This window comes from Martes martes, assembly GCF_963455335.1.
Source record: "Martes martes genome assembly, chromosome: 7".
NCBI classification, from domain to species: domain Eukaryota; kingdom Metazoa; phylum Chordata; class Mammalia; order Carnivora; family Mustelidae; genus Martes; species Martes martes.
The window spans coordinates 66,650,152-66,674,674 of record NC_137894.1 but is presented as its reverse complement, the minus strand read 5'-3'; the positions used below and the strand labels follow the sequence as shown (position 1 = coordinate 66,674,674).

The 24,523-nt window shown below is 42.6% G+C and overlaps 1 protein-coding gene across 2 annotated transcripts; it reads right to left on the bottom strand.

Annotated features, from left to right (window-relative positions):
- Positions 1-11,090: 11,090 nt before the first annotated feature.
- Positions 11,091-23,889, bottom strand: DUT (deoxyuridine triphosphatase). 2 transcript variants are annotated; one of them, XM_080809314.1, is made up of 7 exons: positions 23,625-23,889; positions 22,962-23,097; positions 20,308-20,399; positions 18,545-18,589; positions 12,204-12,278; positions 11,981-12,051; positions 11,091-11,563 (listed from the first exon to the last, which is right to left on the bottom strand). In XM_080809314.1, exons 1-7 carry the CDS (start codon positions 23,788-23,790, stop codon positions 11,507-11,509), a joined length of 642 nt encoding a protein of 213 aa, XP_080665440.1. In that variant the 5' UTR covers positions 23,791-23,889; the 3' UTR covers positions 11,091-11,506. The 2 variants fall into 2 exon arrangements, with proteins under 2 accessions (XP_080665440.1, XP_080665441.1); XM_080809315.1 differs by having other exon boundaries at positions 22,962-23,075; positions 23,625-23,857.
- Positions 23,890-24,523: the final 634 nt, after the last annotated feature.

The following is a 24,523-nucleotide window of genomic DNA, read 5'->3' as shown; positions in this document are numbered from 1 at the left end:
GAGAAATTTGAACAAAGAAAAATCAGTCTTAAAACGCTGCAAAAGAACTTCATTGAAAGGAATCATTTTAAAAGCGCGTTCTCTTAAAAATGGGGAGGGAGGAGGAGGAAAACAGAAAATGGAAGATAGGAAAAATCTAGCTGTTCATTACAATTTTCCATTTTTTGTTTAAACACAGCAGGAGGGCAAAGCTGCTGGCTTCTCTTCATCCTTGCAAATGCCAGGAGGGATTATGCAAACCCCACAGCCACCCAAATCTTATTTAAAGTCATAATCATTGTTCTCACTTAATGACTTTTGCCTGCTTTCACTCGAATATTGCTGCCTCTTGTTTTCTGCCAGTTTGGACCCACTGGGAGTCGTCAATTCATAATTGCAGATAAACCTTTTTAAAAAAGAAAATGCTACCTTCAGAAAAAAAGCAAACATCAAGTGACATCTAGTGGATGTCTGGATGTTATTTTCTAAGGCCTCTGAAGAGCAGTATTCTCAACAACATATTGCCTTAACATTGCTTATCATTTTGGTTTTTCAGGTGAAATCCTCTATCTTTTCTTAAGACAGAAGGACAAGTTAACAGACAGGAAAGTGGCCATTATCTTTTCTCAAAGGAAAAAAATCTCTTTTCATTAGCATATGAATAGCAATTCTCAAGATAAACCATCTTGGAAGTAACTCACCTGTAACTCACACCAGACAGTGTGCAAAAAAAGAACTCATGGTGGGGCGCCTGGGTGGCTCAGTGGGTTAAAGCCTCTGCCTTAGGCTGAGGCCCTGATCCCAGCGTCCTGGGATTGAGCCCCAACCTTGGGCTCTCTGCTCGGCGGGGAACCTGCTTTGATCTCTCTGTTAAATAAACAAATACAATCTTTAAAAAAAAAAAAAAAAGAACTCATGGTATATCCAACGTTGGACAATAATTTGGGCAATTACAACTGTGTAAATGGTTCTTAAGAGAAGATGACATTTCAGGTTCCCAGCTCCTCTGTTTATCTGTGAACCTAAAGAGCATTATTAATTTGACAAATCTGTATGTAGTCCCACTATGGTCCCCATTTTTCTTCCCCTCCACCCCCTGCAGGAGGATTGTACATGTATGTAGGTCCATTTTTCATAAACGAGTAACATTTGCTTGTTCGTTGCAAATTATTAAAGCACAGTGACTTAACCAAGAGAGCAGCTGAAAACTTAATTGGGATTGGGATTGCTTAACAACTCCTCCCCAGCGATGTCATGTGTCCGAAAGGCGAAAAGGCGTTGTGGAGAATACATGCCTTGTGTTGGCTGTCTAAAGACTGCATTTGTTAAAGAGACAGAAAGGGAAATTATAGGGGAATTAAAAGATGGTGTCTAAATTTAGTATTTTCTTTCCTTTCAAGGAAAGGAAACTTGGAATATGCAACTGTAACCCAAAAGCCAGCTGTCTGGCTGTCCCCAAGACTTGCAGACTTTTAGAATCACTCTTTATTTTAATACACACACACACACACACACACACACACACACACACACACACACACAGAGTCCTGCATGAAGACCTCCTCTGACTTCCTGTAGAATATCTAGCCTTCCCACCTTCCCTTCCATTCCCCTAATCATTTAAGGAATTCTTGAGAGTTCTGCTTTTTTTTTTTGAGAGTTCCACTCACTGTTCATCTCAGCTCTGCATCAGGCTTCATAGCACTGTCTTGTTCTTTACCTACTTAGGCCCAGGTGCAAACTTTTCGGCTTCCTGTCATCCTCCAAAGCACCACCGACACTAAAGCTGCGTGTGTGGTCACCTTTACGGAAGCTGGGGTAAAAGGAGGGAAGCTGCAGCACAGATGGCTCAGCGGACAGATGAACAGACTCTGTGCAATGATACAATGTCTGGGATTTGTTTCAAAATAATTCACTGGGGTTGGGGATGGGGGAGTAGGTGGGGTTACAGAAGAAACAAACTCAGCTATGAGTTGAGACTCGAGGAAGCTGAGTGATGACTGCATGAGGTTCATGCATTCTATTTCTGTATCTGATGGAAATTTGCATAATAAATATGTAAAAGAACGAGTTCCTTGGCTATCCTTAATGTAAGAGGTTTCTCTCTGGCTCTGCTCCCTTCTCCCATAAGCCTCTGCCGTATTTTGGGGCCCCCTCCCATCTGAGTCTTACTGCCTCTCCTTCTTAGGCTGCCCAAACAGGCTTTGAGCTCTGGGACCCATTCTAAGACTCAGGGAGCCCATCAGGACGTCTTGCCTAAACGCCCTAAAACTCCCTAAAAATAAAGAAACCAGAATTCCCTAAGAGGAATTCTGCCCTGGCTTTAAGACATACCCAGCTCAGGTAAAAGTGATGCAACTGGCATGCTACCTGGAGTGTACAGTGTTCTAAAAGGTTAGTTCCCTTCCTCCTGTGATTTCTATTCTAATTGAGGCTCTCATGGTTGAGTCTAACAAAAGTGGACACAGATAATTATATCAGGACAAAGCAGTTTTAAAGACAATATTCCATGCCTACAAATAAGTCTTGGAGAGAAAGCACGGGTAAGATGTAGCAACTGGGTGATTATTTTTGCCCTCTAACCAAAAGATATTCAACATAGACATCAGACATCGCGTCACATATAAACAGAAGTATCTTTAGAAATAAACAATATATGTCTCCCTCCCGCTCAGCTACACTGCAGTGGCCAAGGGCCATGCAGCTATCCCAGCAGGTTTCAGCGGAGGTGCACTGCCAGTCTGAGAAATCTAAACACACCCACACATTCATGAACTTGGTGGGAAGGGAAGGAGGCACAGTGGCCCCCAGCCCATGTAATTAACCACTTTCTCTCCCATCTTAATCAGCATCAACTGGACACCGGCTCCTTTCACTTAATGTTGTCAACTTTAGCCTAGAAAATGCAGGCTTTGCTTTGTGCAGTTCTGAAGTTACCTGAGATTAATGCTCCAGCCCCCTCCCCCTGAAAAAGGCAGTACATGAAGAGAGGAAATGAGGTTTGTGTAAGGAAGAAGAGTTCTCACTTCAATTTGCATGTGTAGGCAGAATAAGAGAATTCACTCTGATGATGATGCTAATAATACCAAGGTGGAAACTGTCCATTGTGCCAAGAGGGAAGAAAGGGGTTCAGAAGTGTGGGCGCGGGGAGGGAGGAGTAGCTGTGACTTCTGCAGCCACTTGCCAAACACCTCTGAGCAAGGGATCTGGGAAAGTGAACGTGTTCCCAGCGGTATGTGCCATTGTCCCCAAACACGTGGGAGACGATGTCAGCACTTACTTCTGGCACTAAATTGAAAAAACACTTCCTCTCTTTCTGCCAGCACCATTTTTTTCTCCCACTCACCCCCGGAGTTTGACACAATTTCCATTCCAAGGAGACCCAGCAATGATTCCAAGGAGACTGGCTAACATATTCCAGTGAAAGAGCTGGCGGACCGCGTGAGACGGGCACAGGGATCAGTTTAGGCTGAAATTAATTAGGAAACATTTTTAAGTTACCCTTTGAAGTTTTTTATTGCCTTATCATCAAACAGCTTCTCTTCTTTGGCTGTATATTGATTTTTCTGACTATGAAAAAGTGTTTCATCTCTTCTATGATAATCAAACACAGTCTCAGTTCAATGGGCACCCTCTTTTTTCTGAACCGTATTATGGAATTATCATGGAATTATCATGGAATTATCCTCCCCCACCCCCCATCGGACAGGGACCTCAGAGACCATTGGTCTTCTTCCAATATTATTTTTCCTACAATTCCCAACAATATAACGTTTCCATTCCAAACATATAGCTGCAGGGGATTACATCATTATTTGCCTTTGTTCTAGTGAAAGTATATTTTATGAGCTTCCTGTCATTTGTCCTGAGCTAGGCTACTATTTGTCAAACTATCACCTCTGAAATTGCCGGCTTTTCTAAGATGCCAGAGAAAAAAATATTTCATGTCAACTAAAAGTTAAGCTCTTATAAATCTCACAGGGGTTTCAAAATGGAACACACTTGGGATTTCATTTCCTTCTAAGTATAATGACCTTTCTACTACTCAGAGTGAACGGGCTTACAGAGGAATATTTTGTCACAGTATTTCCCGTTTAGCCCCTGGCATGCTAGAAAATAGTCACAAAGTTTCTTTCTTTCCTAGAAACCTGCACCTATTTAGTGTTTATATCCTAGGCAAAAGTTGGGTTAAACTCTTCCCTGGGTGGAGAAGGGATATTATGAGATACCAAGTCAGGAACCTTGGAGTCCAGTCCTACAACTGCTGATTTGGTTGGTTTTATAACCCCAAGCACATTGTAGCCTCCCTTAGTCTCAGGTGATTCATTTGTAATCTAACACTGTCTCAAGTCTTAGAAAGTTTCATTCTCGACTTTGTTTTTATAGTTTCTCAGTGCTTTCTATCCATACTTCCTTTGCTGTCCTCTGTGCTTACTGCCCAGCTATCCTGGTGATGATCTCTTAACCTCATTGTGACAGACATTAGATTACTATCAATCTTCTGGAGACTCAGCTCTGAGGACATTACTCTTTGCCCCAAGCCTTCTATGGCTAGCCCCTGCTTCCCTGGCACATAGGACCCTCTGGAGTAGACCAGCAGCCCACCATTCCGGAACAGCTTTCAGCAATTCCTACATGTCCTTTGCATTCCAGTCTGTTTGCCCTTTTTTTTTTTTGCCATTTTGCTGACTGTTTTTGTATTTTCAAGTCACATCACATATTGCAATGATTTCCTTATTTGTCTTACTTCCCTTCCTAGATGGTAACCTTCTTGAGGATAATTGCTACCATTCATTGACCAAATATTCTTTGCTGTGGACTGTATGATATGTTACACCCATAATTTCTAGATTTTCTAATCATGTAAGATGGGTATTATTATCTTTATTTTTCAGATCTTAAAGACAGAGACTCGTAAGTGGTTAAATGATGTCTTTAAAGTCATACAGCTAGCATGTGACAGCTCCTGTCTAGAAAGTATTATCTAGAAAAACACTAAATTGAATGAACCATGATTCTGGCACTTGCCCAGCACACAGATGCTAAGCAAATACTGGATAAGCATGCATGAATGAGTGAATGAATGATTTTATACTTTAAATACAGCCCCCTCACTTTAGATAACTGCCACCAGGTGGCAGTAGTTTCCCACAGCCATACTGCCTGGACACCCAAGTCACTAAAATGCAATAGGAGAACCAGAAGGGACCCTGCGGATTACTCAATGATTATCCTTACTTCATGCTAAAAAAAATCGAGCAGTTGTAGGTTACTTTACTTATTCAAGATCTTTTAGTTGATAAAAGAGCAGACCTTAAACTTGAGTCTAAAACACACCAAAGCTAGCGTTGTATTATACCAACTTGTAGTTTTGTTTTGTTTTTTTATGATGGTTTTTTTTTTTTTTGGTTTTATTTATTTATTTGACAGACAGAGATCACAAGTAAGCAGAGAGGCAGGCAGAGAGAGAGAGGGGGAAGCAGGCTCCCTGCTGAGCAGAGAGCCCGATTCGGGGCTTGATCCCAGGACCCTGAGATCATGACCTGAGCCAAAGGCAGAGGCTTTAACCCACTGAGCCACCCAGGTGCCCCTCAACTTGTAGTTTTATAGTCATAATCTTCCCATATTTTTCAATATTAAAAAATATTCATTAAAATAGTAAACATGATCAAAATTTGTTTCATCATAAAATTTTAAGCTTTTTTCTTAAACACATAATATAGTTTTCATGTTTAAAATGTTGAAGTACAGCAAAAAGAAAGATTACCAGCAATTCCAACAGAGACAATCATTATTTTGCTACTATTCTACCAGAGGTTCCTTCACTCATCTGTAAAATCCATTTTTGAAAATTTTGTAATTTCTTAATCTTAAATTTTCTCTATTATCTTACTTTCATTTTTTTCAGAGATTTTATTTATTTGACAGAGAGGGAGTGTGAGCACAAGCTGGGAGACAGAGGGAGAGGAAGACACAGGTTCCCCGCTAAGCAGGGAGCCTGATGTGGGGCTCGATCCCAGGACCCTGGGATCATGAACTGAGCTGAAGGCAGCCGCTTGACGAAATGAGCCACCCAGGTGCCCCTATAATATTACTTTCATAAAAAGTTACTAGGTATTTTCCTTAGGAGACCTCTTGGATCTTTTAAAATTTTTTCCCAATTTAACCATCTTTCGTTGCTAGTAAGGGGAGACCATTTTTAATTTACTTCCTTATACTTTTTTTTATATAATTTTTTTCCTTATACTTCTTGAGGAGATTCCCTCAGTGAGAGAATTCCAGTTTCATTTGTTTCCCTTTTCTCATTCTTTTCAGTAAGGAAAAGAAAAAGCACTGTCAAAACACTGTGTCGATAATCCATCTCCAAAGGGAGAGGTATCTTTTCAGCAAAGGGCATTTTATTTTCACCTTTGATAAGTTATTTCTCCCCACCTCACCCCTCTTCTCAGAATGATGATATAGTACTGAGGGCATTTCTCAGCTAAAAGGATTGGGTCAGTTACATAAAACAGTAAATTTCACACTAATGAACAGAGAAGTATGGTGGTTTTAAATGCCTGATCAAAGATTACCCTTTTATCTTTACTAGAATGATCATATGCTTCTTAACATGGGTTTTGCACATACAGTTCTCTCTATATCTAGGGATACTCTCTAATCTATAAATATTACTACAAATATCATTGAGCTTTGGTGCATGATTTCTACTGTTCTCTGTAATCTACGGTTCTCAAGACCAAGAGCTTATCACTGCTACCTTAAGGGCACGTAGTAGAGGTTACCAGTAGGGAAGGAAGTTAGGGGGCAGAGAGATGTCTGAGCTCTTGGCACTCTTCTAACAGGGACCACTACTGGGTGTTGGAAGACGCAGGGAAAAGAAGAGAAGTGAGAAACCCGGCCAAGAGTGAGTTGGGGATGGTCAAAGCAGCATGCTTGTGGTAAGGAGCCCTGCTGAGAATGCTCCAAGGGACAACTTGGACTCACGACTCCCGTAACCATACCAATGTCTGAGGCCCATTAAGTGCAAACCCCGATATGTTCATTTCACAAAACTCCAGGTGCCTGCGTATCTTAGCCCTCTAGTCCTCCCTCGTTCTTCCATTGATAAGATGGAAAACGAGTTGGAGGAAATAATTATCCTGTATGTCCTGTCAGGGGAGATGGGGAGGGTCCTGTTGCGGGAGGTACTGTGGAAGGAGGGTGCTCTGAAACCCCAATCTTGGGCCTTGGCTTCCCTACACACCTAGGCCAATTGCTTAGGTACTAGTACGTGGCTTCCTCGGCTGATAGCCGCCCTGGTGAGATAACTGGAGGAGTGGATGCCTGTAGGCTTCTCCCTAGAATATTTCTCCTCCAAGGTGTCCAGCACCAAGGACAGGGGTGGACAATGGGCATCATCAGTGAGTGAGGCAGAATTGTCAAGGAAGAAGGCTTCTGCCTGGGAAGTTAGTGAACTGATAGTGTGGTTATTATTCAATTTGTAGTTCATCTGAAGATCCTAAGGTGCAGTCCTACGTGTAAAACGAGACTTGTCTTTGGCCATTGGTAAAAAAAACTTTGGTTTCCTTTCTACTGAGGAAGAACTTGCCCTTATAAATGGAAGCTACCAGGTTGCCCTTTTCCTACCAACTGAATCCACCTGGTTGGAATCAAGCAAAACTGATGTGAGCTTAGGAACCAAGCCTTATTAGCATAGCGCTTTCACCTCCTGGAAAACCAGACCAGACGAATATTTATGTGTTCTATTTTGTAATTCTTCTCAATTGTACAGTTTTGTTTTATGTACTTTTCCAAATGTTGTATTTCACAAGAAAACAAAGTAAAAATGATCTAAAATATCCAAACTTTGTACATGTAACATAGAAAATTAGTCTGAATGAACCCAATCCAACTGACTGGTAGGATAGGCCTCTTGCCTATGACATGTTCTTTGCTTTTTTTTTTTTTTTCATTAAATTTGCTATCTTAGGGAAGCTCCAGGAATCTGCCCTTATGTCAATATAAAGAAAAACCTCAGCTTGTCTCCTTCCTATGTAGGGAAAAACCCAGGTCTGCCCTCCTAGGTCTTTCTTCCCTGTTTGTGACCTTTACTACTCACTTTAACCACCTCACTTCTGGTCACTCATGGTGTGGAGGCTTTTCCACACACCAAACAATTCTCTGTAATACCAGCAGGGGGTCCTATAATTTAATTCAGTTCTGACACGATCTACCCAGAGATAGCATCAGACCCCACAGTTTAAGGGCTCAGTCCCACAAGACTACCCCCCACCCCACACACATTTCAGATGTGTCGCAAGCCCAGGCTGTCACTCGTGCTGATTAAGTGGCTACAGACTGGAGGGTCCCGTGACCCTCTCCTTCAGTTCAATTTGCAAGTGTCTCACAGAATTCAGGAAAACAGAGTTGTTCACCAGTTGATTAAATGACATGATCAAAGATCCAGATGGAAGATAAGGAGGCCAAGGTATATGGGAAGGGTCACGGAGCTTCCATGCCCGCTCCAGGCTCTCCATTCTCCCAGCACCTTCATGTCATTGCCAACCCGGAAGCTCTCCTAACCTCTTATTTTGGGGATTTTATGGAGGCTTCACCACATGGGCATGAGCCATTAATTCCAGTTTTAGCCCTTCTCTCCACTCGGTGGGGTGGACTGGAAATGCTAAGCTTCTAATCATGGCTTGGTCTTTCTGGGGACCAGCCCTCACCCAGGAGCCATAGGAAGCCACCCAGAATGCCCTCATTTGAACAAGACAGTCCTCATCCAGGAAGTGACAAGGGTTTCGGGAGTTCGGTGTCAGCACCTGGGGTCAAAGGCTAATATTAGAACAAGAGGTGCTCCTAGTGCTCTTCTCACTTAGGAAATGACAAGGGTTTATGAGCTCTGTGCCAGCAACTGGGGGGCAGAGACCAATACGTATTTTCTCTTATAGCCACCATCTTCTATAGATTAAATGAGCTGATCTTAGTTCCAGTCTTGCAGGGTCACTTATGACAAACCTAATTCCCTTTCTGAGTCTTTAAAATCAAAGACCTATCATACTCCAGGGACCTTCTCTAGCCAGCCCTCTTCCAGTCTCCCACACCCAACACATACTCTTCCTCCAAACAACAACCCCCATCTTCCATCTATCCCTCATGAGCATGGTTCCAAGTGTCTTTCAGAGTAGCTTCAGATCTGAACAAACTCCCTTGAGTACGGTGCCCAGACGGAAACAGATGCCAGGTACGAATAAATTAGAGGACTGTCATTAGCCATCTCTTCCATTTTGTATTCTCTCTACCACTCGGAAGACTGAAGATACTGCAAAGAACATGGACTTTGAAGCCACAAGACCTGAGTTTTAACAGTGGTCACGAGCTGAAATACTAAGCAAGTTACTCAACATTTCTGTGCCCACTTTTGTCATCTATAAAGAGTGTTTTATCTACTCTCCCACAGGTATGCTCTGAGAAAAACAAGCAGTTTGTAGAAGTAAAGCAGACTTTCAGTAAGTGGAACGAACATTAACAGTGTGAGCTAAGCCAAATCTCTTGGCAGTCACATCATACCATTTGTTCTTACTCAACTGTTACTATGTACTGGTCAGGGTTCAGAGAATAGAGTCCACTAGTTTAGCAGAAAGAGATTTATTTTAATTTTATTGACTGCAGAAATAATTTATATCATGACCCAGTATACAAACGAACACATAAATATGTAATTCAAACAATGTTCACAATATTTACCCATCTGACGTGGGCTGTCCTCAGCTGTTTCTCAATTTAATTTTTAAAAATGCACTCGAGGAGTTGATTTCATGACTCACCAATGAATTGCGACCCACAGCTGGAAAATACTACATTGCAGGTTATAACATGGCCTAAAGATTCACTGGAGAGAAGAAACAAACTCTAGCCTGTGCTTCCAGGAATTGGGCAGCAGAGGGCCGCCAGCTCTGGAAGTACCCCCATCTGTATGGCCCACACTTGCAAAATGATGTCCCGTGAATCCGACACCAGGACATCTGACCAGCAAAACCTTAGTGACACTGAAGCCCTGGTGCGAAGGGGTCTGGGCATATAGCACAGGAAACATGCCTGGAAAGCTGCAGACGAGGTCCATCAAGCTAATGCACAAACTCAGCCCCGACACCTGCAAGGGCATGCTGCTCACACAGAGTAACTCAAAAGTACCTGGGATGGACAAACCCAGCGGCCTCAACACACATCATTACGTACTTTATCCCTATTAAATTGCCTGTGGCCTATTATCGCTACTTTAGTGAGGGAAACTCACACAACTTGTACAATTTATTCGATGGAATGAAATCAGAAGAACCAAACGTCTCTAAATACCCAGGTTACAACTCCTTTCACAAACACAGCTCTACCCAACCAACATGGGGCCTACTGAAAGGATGAATAAAAAATAATAATAGGACTGCCTGGGTGGCTCAGTCGGTTAAAAGTCCAACTCTTGATTTTGGCTCAGATCATGATCTCAGGGTCATGAAATTAAGCCTGGTGTTGGCTCCATGCTCAGCTGAGCATGGAGCCCGATTAAGATTCTCTCTCCCTCTCTCCACACCCTCCCAAAATAATAGTAATTGAAAAAAAAAATAACCTGAGGATTCTCTTCTTCCCAAATGTCACTAAGAATCTTAAGATCAAAAACTTTTTGGGGGGCACCTGGGTGGCTCAGTGGGTTAAGCCTCTGCCTTTTACTCGGGTCATGGTCTCAGGGTCCTGGGATGGAGCTCAGCATCAGGCTCTGTGCTCAGCAGGGAGCCTGCTTCCCCCTCTCTCTCTGCCTACTGATCTCTCTGTCAAACTAATAAATAAAACCTTTTAAAAAACCCAAAACATTCTTTTAAAGATTTTATTTATTTGACAGACAGAGAGCACAAGCAGAGAAGTGGCAGGCAGAGGGAGGGGAGAAGCAGGCTTCCCACTCAGCAAGGAGTCCTACTTGAGGCTCCATCTCAGGACCCCGGGATCATGGCCTGAGCCAAAGGCAGACGCTTAACCAACTGAGCCACCCAGAAGCCCCAAGATCAAAAACATTTTTGAGAGCGATGAAGAGAAGGGACGAACAAGGAATAACTTTAATTTCTTTTTATTATCTTTTTAGTTCACTTCATACAATAATTTGTATCTGTGAAAGAATTCAAATTCGTCGAATGAAAGGCACTGCTTATGATTTACAAAGCAACTAAATAAGTTGAAGAGAAAGCATTTAGTGAATTAAATAATACAGGGTTTTTGGATCTGTAATCGATATACATCTGATTAAGAAAATAAACAGTTTGTATTAGGTCACCACACAGATTTATACAATAATCAGATGTGTAAAAACATAAGCATGTCAGGTTTTATGGGACCCCCCCAAACAGAGGTATCTTTTCCTAATTCCTAAGAGAACCAAACAGTTTTAGAAACTAAAGCTATTACGTTTACAGATGTGCAAAACACCAAAACACTTTAAGCAAAAACTCTTTATTTTTAAAAAAAAGTATGTTTTCTCATTTTCTATTCTTGGCATAATTTAATTCTTTCCAGTGGAACCAAAACCTCCTGAACCCCTTTCAGTGTCATCTAAAACCTGAAAAGACATAAAGGTGGTTGCCAGGTAGTTAATTTCAGTTCTCTTCAGTTCTCTCTAGCTCCTAACCTGTAAGACTTTTATTCTTGCTGTAAGACTTTTATTCTTTCAAAGAGATTACAAAAAGAAAAGCAATTTTTTTTAAAGCTCCATAAATAAAATATTGGGAAATTTTCAAAAAAGCTAAGAGAAAAAGAATTTTTCTTTAATGATTTATTACTCAAAGTAATGCCATATAATAGCTAAAAAAATTTTTCATGAAATTCTAAAACTAAGCTTTTAATTTTGCTTTAAATAGGACTATTATATGTGCTATTATTTAGTTACAAACAGCATAGGAAACCCTTGAAATTGTATTTTCCCCTTCACTGAAGAGGTGACACCATTTATTCCCTGCTTGGCTTTTATGATACTTACCTGAACTTCCTCTATTTCTGGATAAAAAATCCGTTCACAAATGAGCTGTGCGATCCGATCTCCCTTTTTGACTTGAAAGGAAATAAGAGTTTATTATTGATATTTTATTAATGCTTTCTCTAATCTTGCCTGTACAGTGAGAATGAGAGGGAGCATGTGTTATCCAGACACTCAGAATTCAGAAAACTCACTGCATTTATGTGACTAAATGCATTTAACATACCTTCAAACTTTTCTTTGCCAAAATTAAATAGCACGACACCCACATTTCCTCTATAATCTTCATCTATGACGCCAGCTAAGAAAAAGAAGAGTAACATGAGCGCGGTTTATGCTACCAGAACACTGAGGGTATAGGGTTACTTCAAAACCATTCTTATGTAGCTCCAAGATTTTAATCCTCACAAACAAGTAAGTGAATCTTGCTCTGAAACTAGGTAAGGTCTGAAAACTAAGAAATGAGTCTTACTAAAATGCAAATACATAGAATGGTCCTAATTTTCCTATCTGTCACCCTTACATATGGTGCCATTTCCTATTCTAAACTGGGAGTAGGTACTTAGGATCTCACATGGGTCATCCTCACTCCCAAACTCCTGTGCATCTGCTGCACACCTGCTAAAAAGACCAGAAGAAAATTACAACTTGGGTTTTAAGGGCTTTTCCTGGTAGCTGCTTCCCACTAATATCCAGATTGAAATATGATGGAGTCATAAATAAAAATGTCCAATAGCCTGAAGATCTGCCGTGGAATCACTCAGTGCTGACACTGTTAAGCCTCAGGCCGGCTAATATCAGAACACTCATAACAAAAATGGAGGTGAATCCTTCCATTCATATTCCACCTCTTTTTAGTATGAGCCACCAGCCCTTCTTAGAGCATGAGCTCTCGGAAGACATTTGCACATCAGCCTAGTAATGAGCACACTTTTCCGTAACACCATGTGTGATCAGGACCTGTTTGAGATTACGAACACAGGGACAACAAATCTTTGCAGGAGAGGACTTGAGCCAGGGCCCTGCCTTGGCCCAGAGAGGTCCATTTACCAGGCTTGTTATCATTTAACTTTGAGCCAAGAACTTAAAATGTTTCCATAAACATAAGCACAGATAACACAGGTGTAGCAGGCCTTCCCGTTTCCTCCTTCAATACTGATATAATTCACAACTCAGCGGTTCTTAGAATATTCAGAACTATGGAACTGTGCAACCATCACCACAATCAGTTTGGGGGACCATTTTCATTACCCTGAAACAAAATCCCCTATTAGGAGTCACTTCTCTTCCTCCTCATCCTCCCCACTGCCAGTTTCCTTTTATACATGTTCATTCTTTCCCCCCAGTTTGTTAAATGGTGGCTAGGACCAATTAAATGTAGCTCCATGTTATAGCTTATGTATTAATAACACCCCACCTCCTAAAAACCAAACAAACAAAACTCTTATTAAAGAAAAAAAAAAAAGAAAAGAAAAATAATCAGGAATTTACCTCAATGGGTATCAGACTGACCAAACTCATAATTATTTGAAGGTCAACTGAAAAAAAATTTTTTTTTTAAAAGAACAAAAGTAAGCATTCCCTTTCAATTTCCTTATAGGAGGGAAAAATCCAGCATGGGGTAAAGTACTCAGAAAAACCAACCTTTTAGATTTCACCAGTGGATTACAGTAGAAGTTTAAATGAATCCTTATGCTTTATGAATAATTTACTGGGGATAAATGAAATCAAACTGAGCCTTCTTAAAGGTTCCTAATACAACATTTTTAAGGGTTTGAATTAAAGATAACTAATTTTTTAAAATACTTATTTGTCGAAGAGAGAGCACAGGCAGGGGAAACAGCAGGCAGAGGGAGAAGCAGGCTCCCCGCTGAGCAAGGAGTCCGATCTGGGACCAATCCCCCTGGGATCTTGACTTGAGGTGAAGGCAGCCACCCAGGCATCCCAAAGATAAGTAATTTTAAACCGTGAGAAGGAGGGGTAGATAAGTAGCAGAAAGGCAGCAGAGCTCGTTCATATCATGTCTAGACTGAAGGAAACAGTCTTTTCTTTTCTAGCTGTGCAGAAACAAAACCTTGACCAATTCAAAGAATCCTGAAAACTGGCATCTTTCCCCACTGCCACGTGACCATTAAATTAGTCCTTAATGTGTAATTGGTAGAACGATGGGACCAGCTGTTTTCTGTATTATCTATACACAGAAAGTTCTGGCTGTAGAACAACCTGGATGGGATTCAGTGGAGAAACCCCTGCGGAGAACATACTATTCCCTCTGGAACATATGACCCCAGAAGACCATAGAATCTCGGAGCTGGAGATCTCAAGTGCAGGCAAGTACTCATTTGTCTGGAAGGTGCTCAATGAAGACAATGCAGACGGACTTCTGAACTCTTAGTTTCTACTTTGTAAGAAAAACCTTAGATTACGCAAATACTACACATACATATAAAATAAAATAATGTTCCCCTACCTTCCCTCGGGTAGCCAATGTTATAGTAATAGATTTTACGTATATTATCTTGTATATTAGTCAGGTGTCAGATGTCCTTGTATTTTAGCGATTTTCAGTCTCATCAAAAAGTTTCCAGAAGGCACTTCCCTGATCAAAGGGTGTGTACATTTAAAATTTTAATTGATATTTCTAGATTACCTTGCAAAAAAGGTATAGCAATTCAAACTTCTATCAGCGATATTTAAGAATGCCCAATTCCAAAGTCCTTACCAGTACCAAATGACAGCAATCTTTTTTTTTAAAGACTTATTTATTTGAGAGAAAGTACACATGTGAGTGGGGGGAGGGGTAAGGGGAGAGGAAGAGGGAGAGAGAATCTCAAGCAGACTCTGCTGAGCTTGGAGCCAGGAGCCTGACATGGGGCCTGATCTCACAACCTGAGCTGAAACCAAAAGTTGGACACTTAATCAACTGAGCCACCCAGACAACCCCCAATTAAAAAAAATTCAAGGGGTGTCGGGGTGGCTCGTGGGTTAAGCCTCTGTCTTCAGCTCAGGGCATGATCCCAGGGTCCCGGGATAGAGCGCATCGGGCTCTCTGCTCAGCGGGGAACCTACTTCCGCCTCCCCTTCTGCCAGCTTCTCTGCCTACTTGTGATCTCTCTCTCTGTCAAATAAATAAATAAAATAAAAATCTTAAAAAACAAATCAATTGAAAAAAAAAAAATCGAGGGGCGCCTGGGTGGCTCAGTCAGTTAAGTGGCTGCCTTCAGCTCAGGTCGTGGTCCCAGGGTCCTGGGATCAAGCCCCGCATCGGGCTCCCTGCTCAGTGAAGAGCCTGCTTCTCCCTCTCCCTCTGCCTGCTGCTCTGCCTACTTGTGCTCTCTCTCTGTGTCAAATAAATGGAGTCTTTAAAAAAAAAAAAAAAAAAAAATCGAGGCGCCTGGGTGACTCAGTTGTTAAGCATCTACCTTCGGCTCAGGTCTTGATCCCAGGGTCCTGGGATCCAGCCCCACATTAGGCTCCCTGCTCGGTGGGAAGCCTGCTTCTCTCTTGCTCTCCCACACCCACTGCTTGTGTTCCCGCTCGTCGTGTCTCTCTCTGTCAAATAAATAAAATCTTTTTAAAAATTCAATAAAATCTTAAAAAAAAAATTCTAAAAACAAATTCTGGCCACTGTGATGAGTGAAAAATGGTATCTCATGGCTTTACTTTGCATTTCCCTGATGACTAATGAGGTGAGAATGTTTTTCCTCTGTATGTTTGTTGCACATATGTTTGTTGCCTATTCTGTATTTTATTTATGATTTATTCCCTTATTGCACAATTTCCCTTATCAGTTTGTTTGGGTATTTAAATCTTTTACCTATGATCTGCAAGTATTTATGTTTTTACGCTATGGCATCTTCTCCCACACAAAAACAATCCCTTTTGGAAAGACCTTTGCTATGTAGCTATCAGGTAGTCTCATCAAACTCAAATCTAGCACACCCACGAATCGGGTGTCTTGAATTCTGTAAAGCCAGACATCTACCAAGATTTTATGCTTCATACATAGAGATGTGAAAACCCTTTTAACTAACTAACTAAAACAAATGAAGCTGTTCAAAGTCAATTAAAATGTATGGCAGAAAAAAAAAAAAGCATCCTCAATAATACTTTTTTTTTTTTTTTTTAGCATGAATGCCAACCATTTGTTCCACATTTATTTATTACTCAGAGGCAATCTGACCTTCAAGAAAAGCCCAAGACATTCTTTTTCTACATAAGGAACATAAGCATTAGGGATATTTCTCTTCATGAGAAAGCAGAAAGTATTTTGAAGTTATCACTGGAAAAATCATACATTGGAACTGGCAGAGTAATTAACTGACTTCAGGCAAAAGTTTTACTGTGTCAAGACTTTGGCATGTCATTTGTTGGAAACCTTCTTTAGTGAAAACTATCCACACCTACCAGATGTGAATTCTGAACAGAATCCTGCATACTCAACTTTTCCCTTTGACCCTTATTTACAGCCTGGGATTTCTAACAACATCTCTCTTCTGAAGTAAAAACTGTGGCCAACTATGATAAACGTGTGCCTAAGAGACATTTTTAAGAGACTCTGCGTCCAAGAACACACCACAGTGTGATTTTATGAATAATACCACACCAACCACCAGGCAAACTAACTTTCCGTTTCATTTACATGAATCTTTCAGAAGGTTGTTTTAAACAGAGCAAAAACTAGTTATAAAGTCAGAAAAAAAAAAACCAAAAATGTTGCCACATTTTAAAAAAAGTCTATGAATTCTCTATAAGAAATATAACTTATAGGGGCACCTGGGTGGCCCATTGGGTTAGGGCCTTTGCCTTCGGCTCGGGTCGTGATCCCGGGGTCCTGGGATCAAGCCCCACATCAGGCTCTCTGCTCCACGGAGAACCTGCTTCCTCCTTCCTCTCTCTGCCTGCCTCTCTGTCTACGTGTGATCTGTCTGTCAAATAAATAAATTTTTAAAAAAAGAAATATAACTTATAGGGTCTAATATGTGCCAAGCAGTGTGAGATGTGTGGCATATATTATCACTCAATCCTCCTATCCTTGTGAGGCAGGCACACTAATTTTCACTTCATGGAAGAGCAAACTGAGGCTCAGAAAGTACTAACTAGCCAATGAATGACAAAGCTGGGACCCAAGTCTAGTTGTTACTCCAAAGCCCATGTTCCTTTCACAACCCTTTGAGATTTCCTTAAAAATATATGCAATCTCTTATATTCTGAAGTTACAGTCCTAAATTACCATACTTGATGTTATAAAAGTATTTTTGAAAAGCAAGCATAACTGAGCCCAGGCAATTCTCAAGCCAAGCGGGCTGTTCATCCGTGGTGTGTCAAACCTGGCTCCTCTTCAGTCTGGAAGAAAGGATCACCTTGGGGATCCTGTCTTGCCCCACAGCACCACCTAGTGACACCAAAGGGAGGATGAGGGGCAGGCCAGAGACAAGCCCGGGACAGGCCTCATTCCTTACTTAATGCCTGCAGCACCAGTTAACCGCAAGCTAATTTAGGACAGCACCTGGTTGGTGAGAGATGGAGTGAGGGGACACCCAGCATTTAACTGCAGCATAAAGAACACAGGGACTAGAATCACGGGTGAAGATTCCAGGGTTTACATGTCTGCTTGGGATCATCTCATCTCTAAGTCAGTTCTTTATCTGCTAAAAAGTAGCTTTGTAAGTATGGAGGGATTTGGAGAATCTAGCATACCCACGAACTGGAGCGCCAAGATACCTAATTAGGTGAGGCACTCTGCTCACTACGATGGGAATAGAAGTCAGGACAAAGGTCAGTGAGGTCAGTACTCCAGAAAGGAGATGGAACGCAGTATCAGAAAGGTGAGAATTTCCTGATGGTGAGGGTGGTTAGGCAGCTGATAGCAAGAGGGCCAAGCAGGGATGGGGCTCTTCACGAAAGGGGTTCTACAATGAAGTTGTTGATTTTGGGAGATGTGAGTAAGGCTTTATCATAAGGGAAACAGGAGTCGCTGAGTACTTGCTTGACAAAAAATGTAGATAGGGAAGCACAGTGTTTTCTCTTCTAACCTAGGGAGAGTCACTTTTTGTATTTTGCCAAATGTGGATAGCTCTCTTATACAGGTATGAAAATTCTTACAAGACTGACCTGCATTTTCTGTAAACTTTTGCTTAAATAATTTAATAGCTATGCTTAAATAATTTAATTATTTAAGCAAAACATACTTGCTTAAAAAAATGACATGAAAGCTTTCCCTACCCTTATAAAACTAACTTTCTTTTAAGAATAGAGTCATTTTTGGACTAAATGCAGATTATCACTAAGCCAGGGCAAAAATCCTATCCATAGGATAATGTCTAGTTAGCCTATTAGTAAAATAACATGCATTTCACATCATGGTCACTTTAAAATTAGACATAACCAAATAATATCTGAAACTGCATCACGATTGTTTGTTATTTCAGAGGTGGAACTTATTAAAGAGGTAAAAGAACAAAAATAATTTTCTTGTCTTAAATCTGTCATTTGATTACTACCTGTTAAGCAAAGGCAAAGTAAACATAAACACATATTTACAGAATGAAATTGTAAACATATTACCTCCTACATCGATGAAGTGTTTTGCAGCCAAGCCAGAACGGGGAGCTAAAAAACAAAAACAAAAACAACAAGGAAGTGGGCCCCTTTGTGGGGGGAGATGCAATACTGGATGTAATGTGCACAATTTCAGCATGCCACTCTCATCTCCTAGGACATCTACCTCTTCATCTTAACTTTAGCAGATGGTTCTGGATCCAAGACTCTATTTATTATACTGTTTTTTAAAGTAGGAAAGAACAGTGTAGAAAAACTCGACAAAGTTTAATTCAAAGGCAGCTTAAATCACTCCAACACGACTTCAGTCCATTGAGGATTCGCGGTGGCCTGGCAGTGGACCATTGGGGTAGACTGAGAGGTGAGCAACTGGGGACAACCTCGGCCAGCGCTTTCAAGCAGTCTGCCACAAAGGGCGGACTGCAGCTAGCAGTGAACAGGGCTGAGGAAGAAGACTTTTGTTTTAAGATGGGAGATCTGAACATGATGCAGTCTAGATGGGAAGAGGGCAGAAGAGGAGGGTGGAGAGAGACAGACATAAACTTAACCAATGAGTAGCAGAGCTTAGCCTAGAAATTGGGAATCTTACTCTTAATTCAAATGCCAAATGACGCGTCTGTATAAACAAACGAACCTGAGGAAGATAAAAGGCCTGGTATCAGTCAGGCACATGGTCAAAAACTAAACCTTAAAAATTCAATTCCCATGTTTTTTATTCTTAAAATGAAAGCATAAACAAGCAAACTTTGTACCATACATTTGTTGACCTGAGCATCAGGCCTCTCATTAATTATTGCAGTTTCTAGTTTTCTATTCCAGAATAACTTAAATCAGGCACTTGTCATTAAATGCTGCTGCTTCCTGTTTTTCCTTTTATTTCAATTCCATCTCCTCATCTCCACCCCCCAAAATACTCTCAGCCAAATGCTACCAAAAGGAGATAAAGAAAGAGCCCATCTCATTTTTCTTTGGAAGGCAGAAGTATGAGCAGTTCTCACACTCATGGTCACAAGACGGTGGTGGTCTAGCCCCTTCCCACCCACAGTTTCATTTGTTGCTTCGCGTTTACTCTGAAGCTAGAAAGTGATTATGCAATTTAAGAACATTTTGAACACTCTCTCCAGTGACAGCGACTGACTCTTCATTGTCATAGCTCCTCCCAATTTGATGGTACCTGAAGGGTTACCCGTGACCCCAACATACCCCATGGGAGAACACCCAAAGGGGGAAAGGCTAAATGGTCTGATGGACTCTGAGTGAAGAGAAGCAGAAGTCTTACTCTCAGGATAAAAGATGCTGTGTGCCATTAGCCCAACCGTGCTTCTATTTTCTTCTATTACAAGCATTAGCCATTCTCATCATCATCTTCATGAAGATGTCTAACCTCAGATGCAGTCTGATCCTTGGAGGGGGAGTTCAGTTAAAAACCACCTGTGTTTTCAGTGTCTCAGTGAGGAGTTGAGAGAAACACTCCAGAGCCAACGTGAGCCTCCTAAGAGCTCAAGAAATCAGAAAAAAGAGAGGGGGAGGGTTGGGGAGGGTAGGGGTATGTGTGTGTGCAAAAAAGAGATATGTAACTGAAATGTAGTTTTCGAGCAGCTGTATCTGCCATCACAGCTGGCACTTCTTTATTTTAGGACCCATGCCAAACAATATCCCTTCCCTCACTTACACCCTGAATGAAACTGAGATGAAGGAAGAACTAAGATGAAGGAAGAGATCATAAAGGAAGAGCTTGACAAATAGTTACCGTGTCTTAAATCACTTACCTACTCTTCCATAGCACCCAGAAGGAAGAGCTACCTGAATGTCCGTTTTCACAAGGGCCTTCTCCATAGGTGGTAGTGTATAATCATAGGCACTAGGAAAATGAAAGAAAATAACCGGTATTTATTCATAAAATTGTTTTTCTTTTTTCTTCCTTGTGACTAAATATACAGAATTGCTTTAACTACATCTCATAAAATAATCACAAAATAATTCATGCAATCTTAAATTTCAATAACCCAGCTAAGAGTTCAGTACTCTAAATTTCTAATTCAGATTAAAAAAAAAAGTTTAGCGGTGCCTGGCTGGCTCAGTCGGTGGAGCGTGTAACTCTTCCTTTCCTATTTTTTTTTTTTTTTAAGAGATGGGGAGAGAGAAAGTGAGAGAGAAGAGAGGGCAGAAGAGGGAAAAGGAAAGGGAGAGAATCAACACAGGGGTCCATCTCACACCCCTGAGGTCATGATCTCAGCTGAAATCAAGCATCAGATGCTTAACCGACTGAGCCACCCAGGTGCTCCAAATATGCGACTCTTGATCTCGTGGTTGCGAGCTGGAGCCCCACATTCGGTGTAGAGATCATTTAAAAATAAAAACTTATGAAGAAGGTGGTGGTAGACATTTCCTTTCAGTCGATTCTTAAAATGGTGCTACCTTTAGATATAGTCATTCTGGTGAATTTTTTTGGTTTAAGAGGTTATCAACATGTAATCTTGTTCTCCCCAGAACAAAATTTGTTGGGAAATTGATGTGCATATTAGCAGGGGGTGGCAGAAAGGCAGACTTTTCAAAGATGCATGCTCCACTAACATGATATAAAAAGAGGAAGAGAAAGAAAAAACCAAGGGGAGATGTGCAAAGATGGTGGCATGGTAAGATCCTGAACTCACCCACTCCCACAAACACACCAAACCTACAGCTACGTATGGATCATTTCCCTCTGAAAAAGAGCCAAGAAAGAAGGGCAAACACTCGCTAATAACAGCTAACATTTACTAAGCCCTTACTCTGTGCCAGGTACAGTCCTAAATGTTGTATATAACTCATTTTATTCTCACAACAATCCTCTAATGATTAGGTTAGTCATGCAGAGGGAGGGGGAAAATGGGTGGACAACATGGGGGAAGGGAGAGTAGAGCTTTGTTTTATCTGTTCTGCTGGTCTCGGGAGTTAACCAAGCTTACCAAGCCGATACCATGAAACTCACTGCCTGGGGGACAGAGCTGATCACTAAGAAGAGGCCCTGGAGAAGGGCACTACTACGGACCCGATTCTCTAAGATCCACCCAGCAAATGCTGCTACTGTTGCTATGACTGTAGCTCCCTTCAATAGAAATGTGAGATTTTACAATGAGCAGAACTGTGAGTTACTTAGGAGACTTTAATGCAGACTAGTAACCCAGTATTACATTTTTACTTCTTTCATTGGGACTTCCTCTCTTTCAATAGTTAGACTAATTTATTAGAGATAAGTTATTTCCATGTCTATTTCTGTATATAGTCATCTTTGTTCATTAGGATATTTTAATTATCTTAAATCTAAATCTCTCATATGACTCACAATGCCCAGACATGGTACTACATCACTCCACTTTTATCCATGAAAACCAAGGGACTGAATACATCCCTTCCAGCTATAACAGACCATATGTCACTTTTCCTTTTCTTTCCTTTCTTCATTACTTGCGTCACACACTCCTTTCTCTCCTTCTCCTATACTTGTATAACTTAGACCAGTAGTTCCCACATTAGAATTATCTAGGATGCTTTAAAATAAATCCTAAGGATGTAGTCATGTGGTAAACACCCATTCCCCCCAGTATCACTGTTCACTTACCTTAATGGCTTCAGTGACCCAGACACAGTAGTTAAGGGTAGGGGGAAGCACTGAACTTAGGGTCAAAAATTTACTACATTCCAACCCTGGGGCAATCAATTCAGCTCTTTACAAGTATCCTCGCCTGTAAAAAGGTTAGTAACAACTACTTCAGGACTGTTGTAAGGATTTAAAAAAATCACACACATAAAGTTTTTAGTAGAGGTAAAAAGTGCTGAACCATTGGAAGGGTGGTAGCATTATGGACATTCCCAACGCGTTTCATATTCGTAGTCTTTCTGACATTCCCAGTACTTGGAGTGAACTTAAATAGGGACGTACAGAGAAATTTCACAATTCCTTTAAGGCAGAAGCACCTTTCATTCATCCTCCCTGGGTATTTCCACACTCAGCACCTAGACGTCCCCCGTGGCTTTTCTTCCTATTGTGCACTGCATCACCCTCAGGCCACGCTTTGAAGCCAAAGTGGGCCTTATTCACCTCTACCTTCCATTTGGAAAGGGTACAATAAATGTTGCAAAACAAATAATGCCTTGGTGGACATTTATATGTAGTTACCATTCTGCATGCTTCTGTCAAATTCTTACTGAATTTATGCTAACGTGGAAAACCAAAATTTTCAACACTACAAAAGGACAGAAATCCTACATATATGCAAAAAGGGTTTGTTTCTGTAATCTTGCAGGTGAAGTTTGAAGCTGTGGCAACAGATGGGAAGATTATAAGCGAACATGACTGAGAGCCCTAGAACTCCAGAACTGGACCTTCTCCGCGTGGGGCAGCGATGACGCGGGCAGAAGGCGGCCGGGAGTCCCCACTCACCTGTACAAGTCGTAGCCCGCAGCCCGCGCGGACCCCTTGGTCGGGGCGGTGGCGTGCTCTGAGAGCCGGACAAAGCGAAGCCGCATGCTGTCCTCCGCAGGCCGGGGCCGCTTGCTGGGAGAGATGGCGGGTGTTGCTTCAGAGCAGGGCATGGCAGAACAGAACGCGAGAAAGGACAGCAGCAGAGGGGACAGATGGATACAGCATTAGCTTGCCCGCCAGAACTTAAATCTCCCCCTAGCGGCTTCCCGCCCTACCCACCCCTGGACGAGCCCACAATTCTGGCTGAGAGGGGACGCCTGATTCAATTTGGGGTTGCAAACCCCTCTGGGAAAGCGGATTTGGGATAGGAAACTACTGCGCCTTCTCACGCTTTTCCAGCTCTGGGTACAAAGCCAACCCGAGCTTGAACAGCTACGGAGGCCTCCCGCTCACACCACAGAAAGCAACCACTTCCCCCATCAGGAGGGCCTAATGGACTCGCGCGCGCGCGAAGAGGGGCTGCGCGTCCTTCCAGTGCCCAACCCGGAGGGCTTCCTGGTCCCGGCGGCCCGCCGCCCCCTCCCCTTCCTCTCCCGGAGGCCGCGGGGAGGGCCGGCCGGGCGCTGACCCTCCCCACGCGCCCGACGAGGCGTGTCCTTGCAGCCCGGGCCCCGACATTACTGGCGCCGCGGCAGCCCCGGCTCCGGCTGCGAGTGCTGGACAGCGGCCGGAAGGGAGGCCCAGCGGCTTCGGCTTTTTGCCCCGCGCTGCGCGCGTCTTTGAACACTGAGCGGAGCACGGACGTAAAGAAATGGTGGAGCGCGGGGCGAGGGCAGAGGGGAGTCATTCCCCCCAGACTGGGGCGCTGGTTGGTCTTCCGCTCCCTCAGGCGCGCGGGGTCTGCACGCTATAGACGCGTCCGGGTTCGTTTGACCTCGGAAGCAGTAACCGCCGCCGTCTGACGAGGAGCGCACGGAGGCGGCACATCCGCCTCCCTCCGGCCGGCGCAGGCCCTGGGCCCCCAGGCACGGCGTCTCTTCCTCCCTCCTTCGACCCGCATCTTTTTTGTGGCCCGTTTTCCAAGACCATCCTCGAGGCTCAGAGCCTGGCCTCTGCGCACTGCTGAGTTACCTGGGGCCGCCCCAGTCGCGGCCATGGCTCCTCCCATTCTAATCTCAGGGAACCGCAAAGCAACGGAACCGCATCACGATGCCCGTGACAGTCGCTGCGCTCAGTGATGGCGTCCTAGGCTGCAAGCAAGGCAGCGTGTCCCTTTCCTAACAGCACCCGCAGTGCACGGCGTGTCGTTTACCCTTAAAAGAAGGCGGGGACATGGTCTGAGGATGATCCCAACGACAACTCAAGTTGTTAGCGCTGTTTCATACGACCCACAGAAGCACGGCGGGGCTTTGGGGGGAGGTCTCGTGGAGGAGGGCAGTGGCTATGATTCGAGCCAGATCCTGGGCTACCCTGGAGTAACAGCAGGGATGAGTAAATAACTGCACAGGTAATGGTAAACTGGGTTTTCTAGGATATAAATATGTCCAGTTATTTCCAGAACCGAGGCAAAAAAGCTGAAA

What these genes read in the sequence shown, in the direction of transcription:
- DUT (XM_080809314.1), bottom strand. Translation starts at nt 23,790, where the DNA reads ATGACTCCCCTCTGCCCTCGCCCCGCGCTCCACCATTTCTTTACGTCC. An exon ending in ACACTTCATCGATGTAGGAG is followed by an intron (nt 12,279 to 18,544) that starts GTAATATGTTTA and finishes TCTTTTTCTTAG; the next exon opens with CTGGCGTCATAGATGAAGAT. An exon ending in CAGAAATAGAGGAAGTTCAG is followed by an intron (nt 11,564 to 11,980) that starts GTAAGTATCATA and finishes ATGTCTTTTCAG; the next exon opens with GTTTTAGATGACACTGAAAG.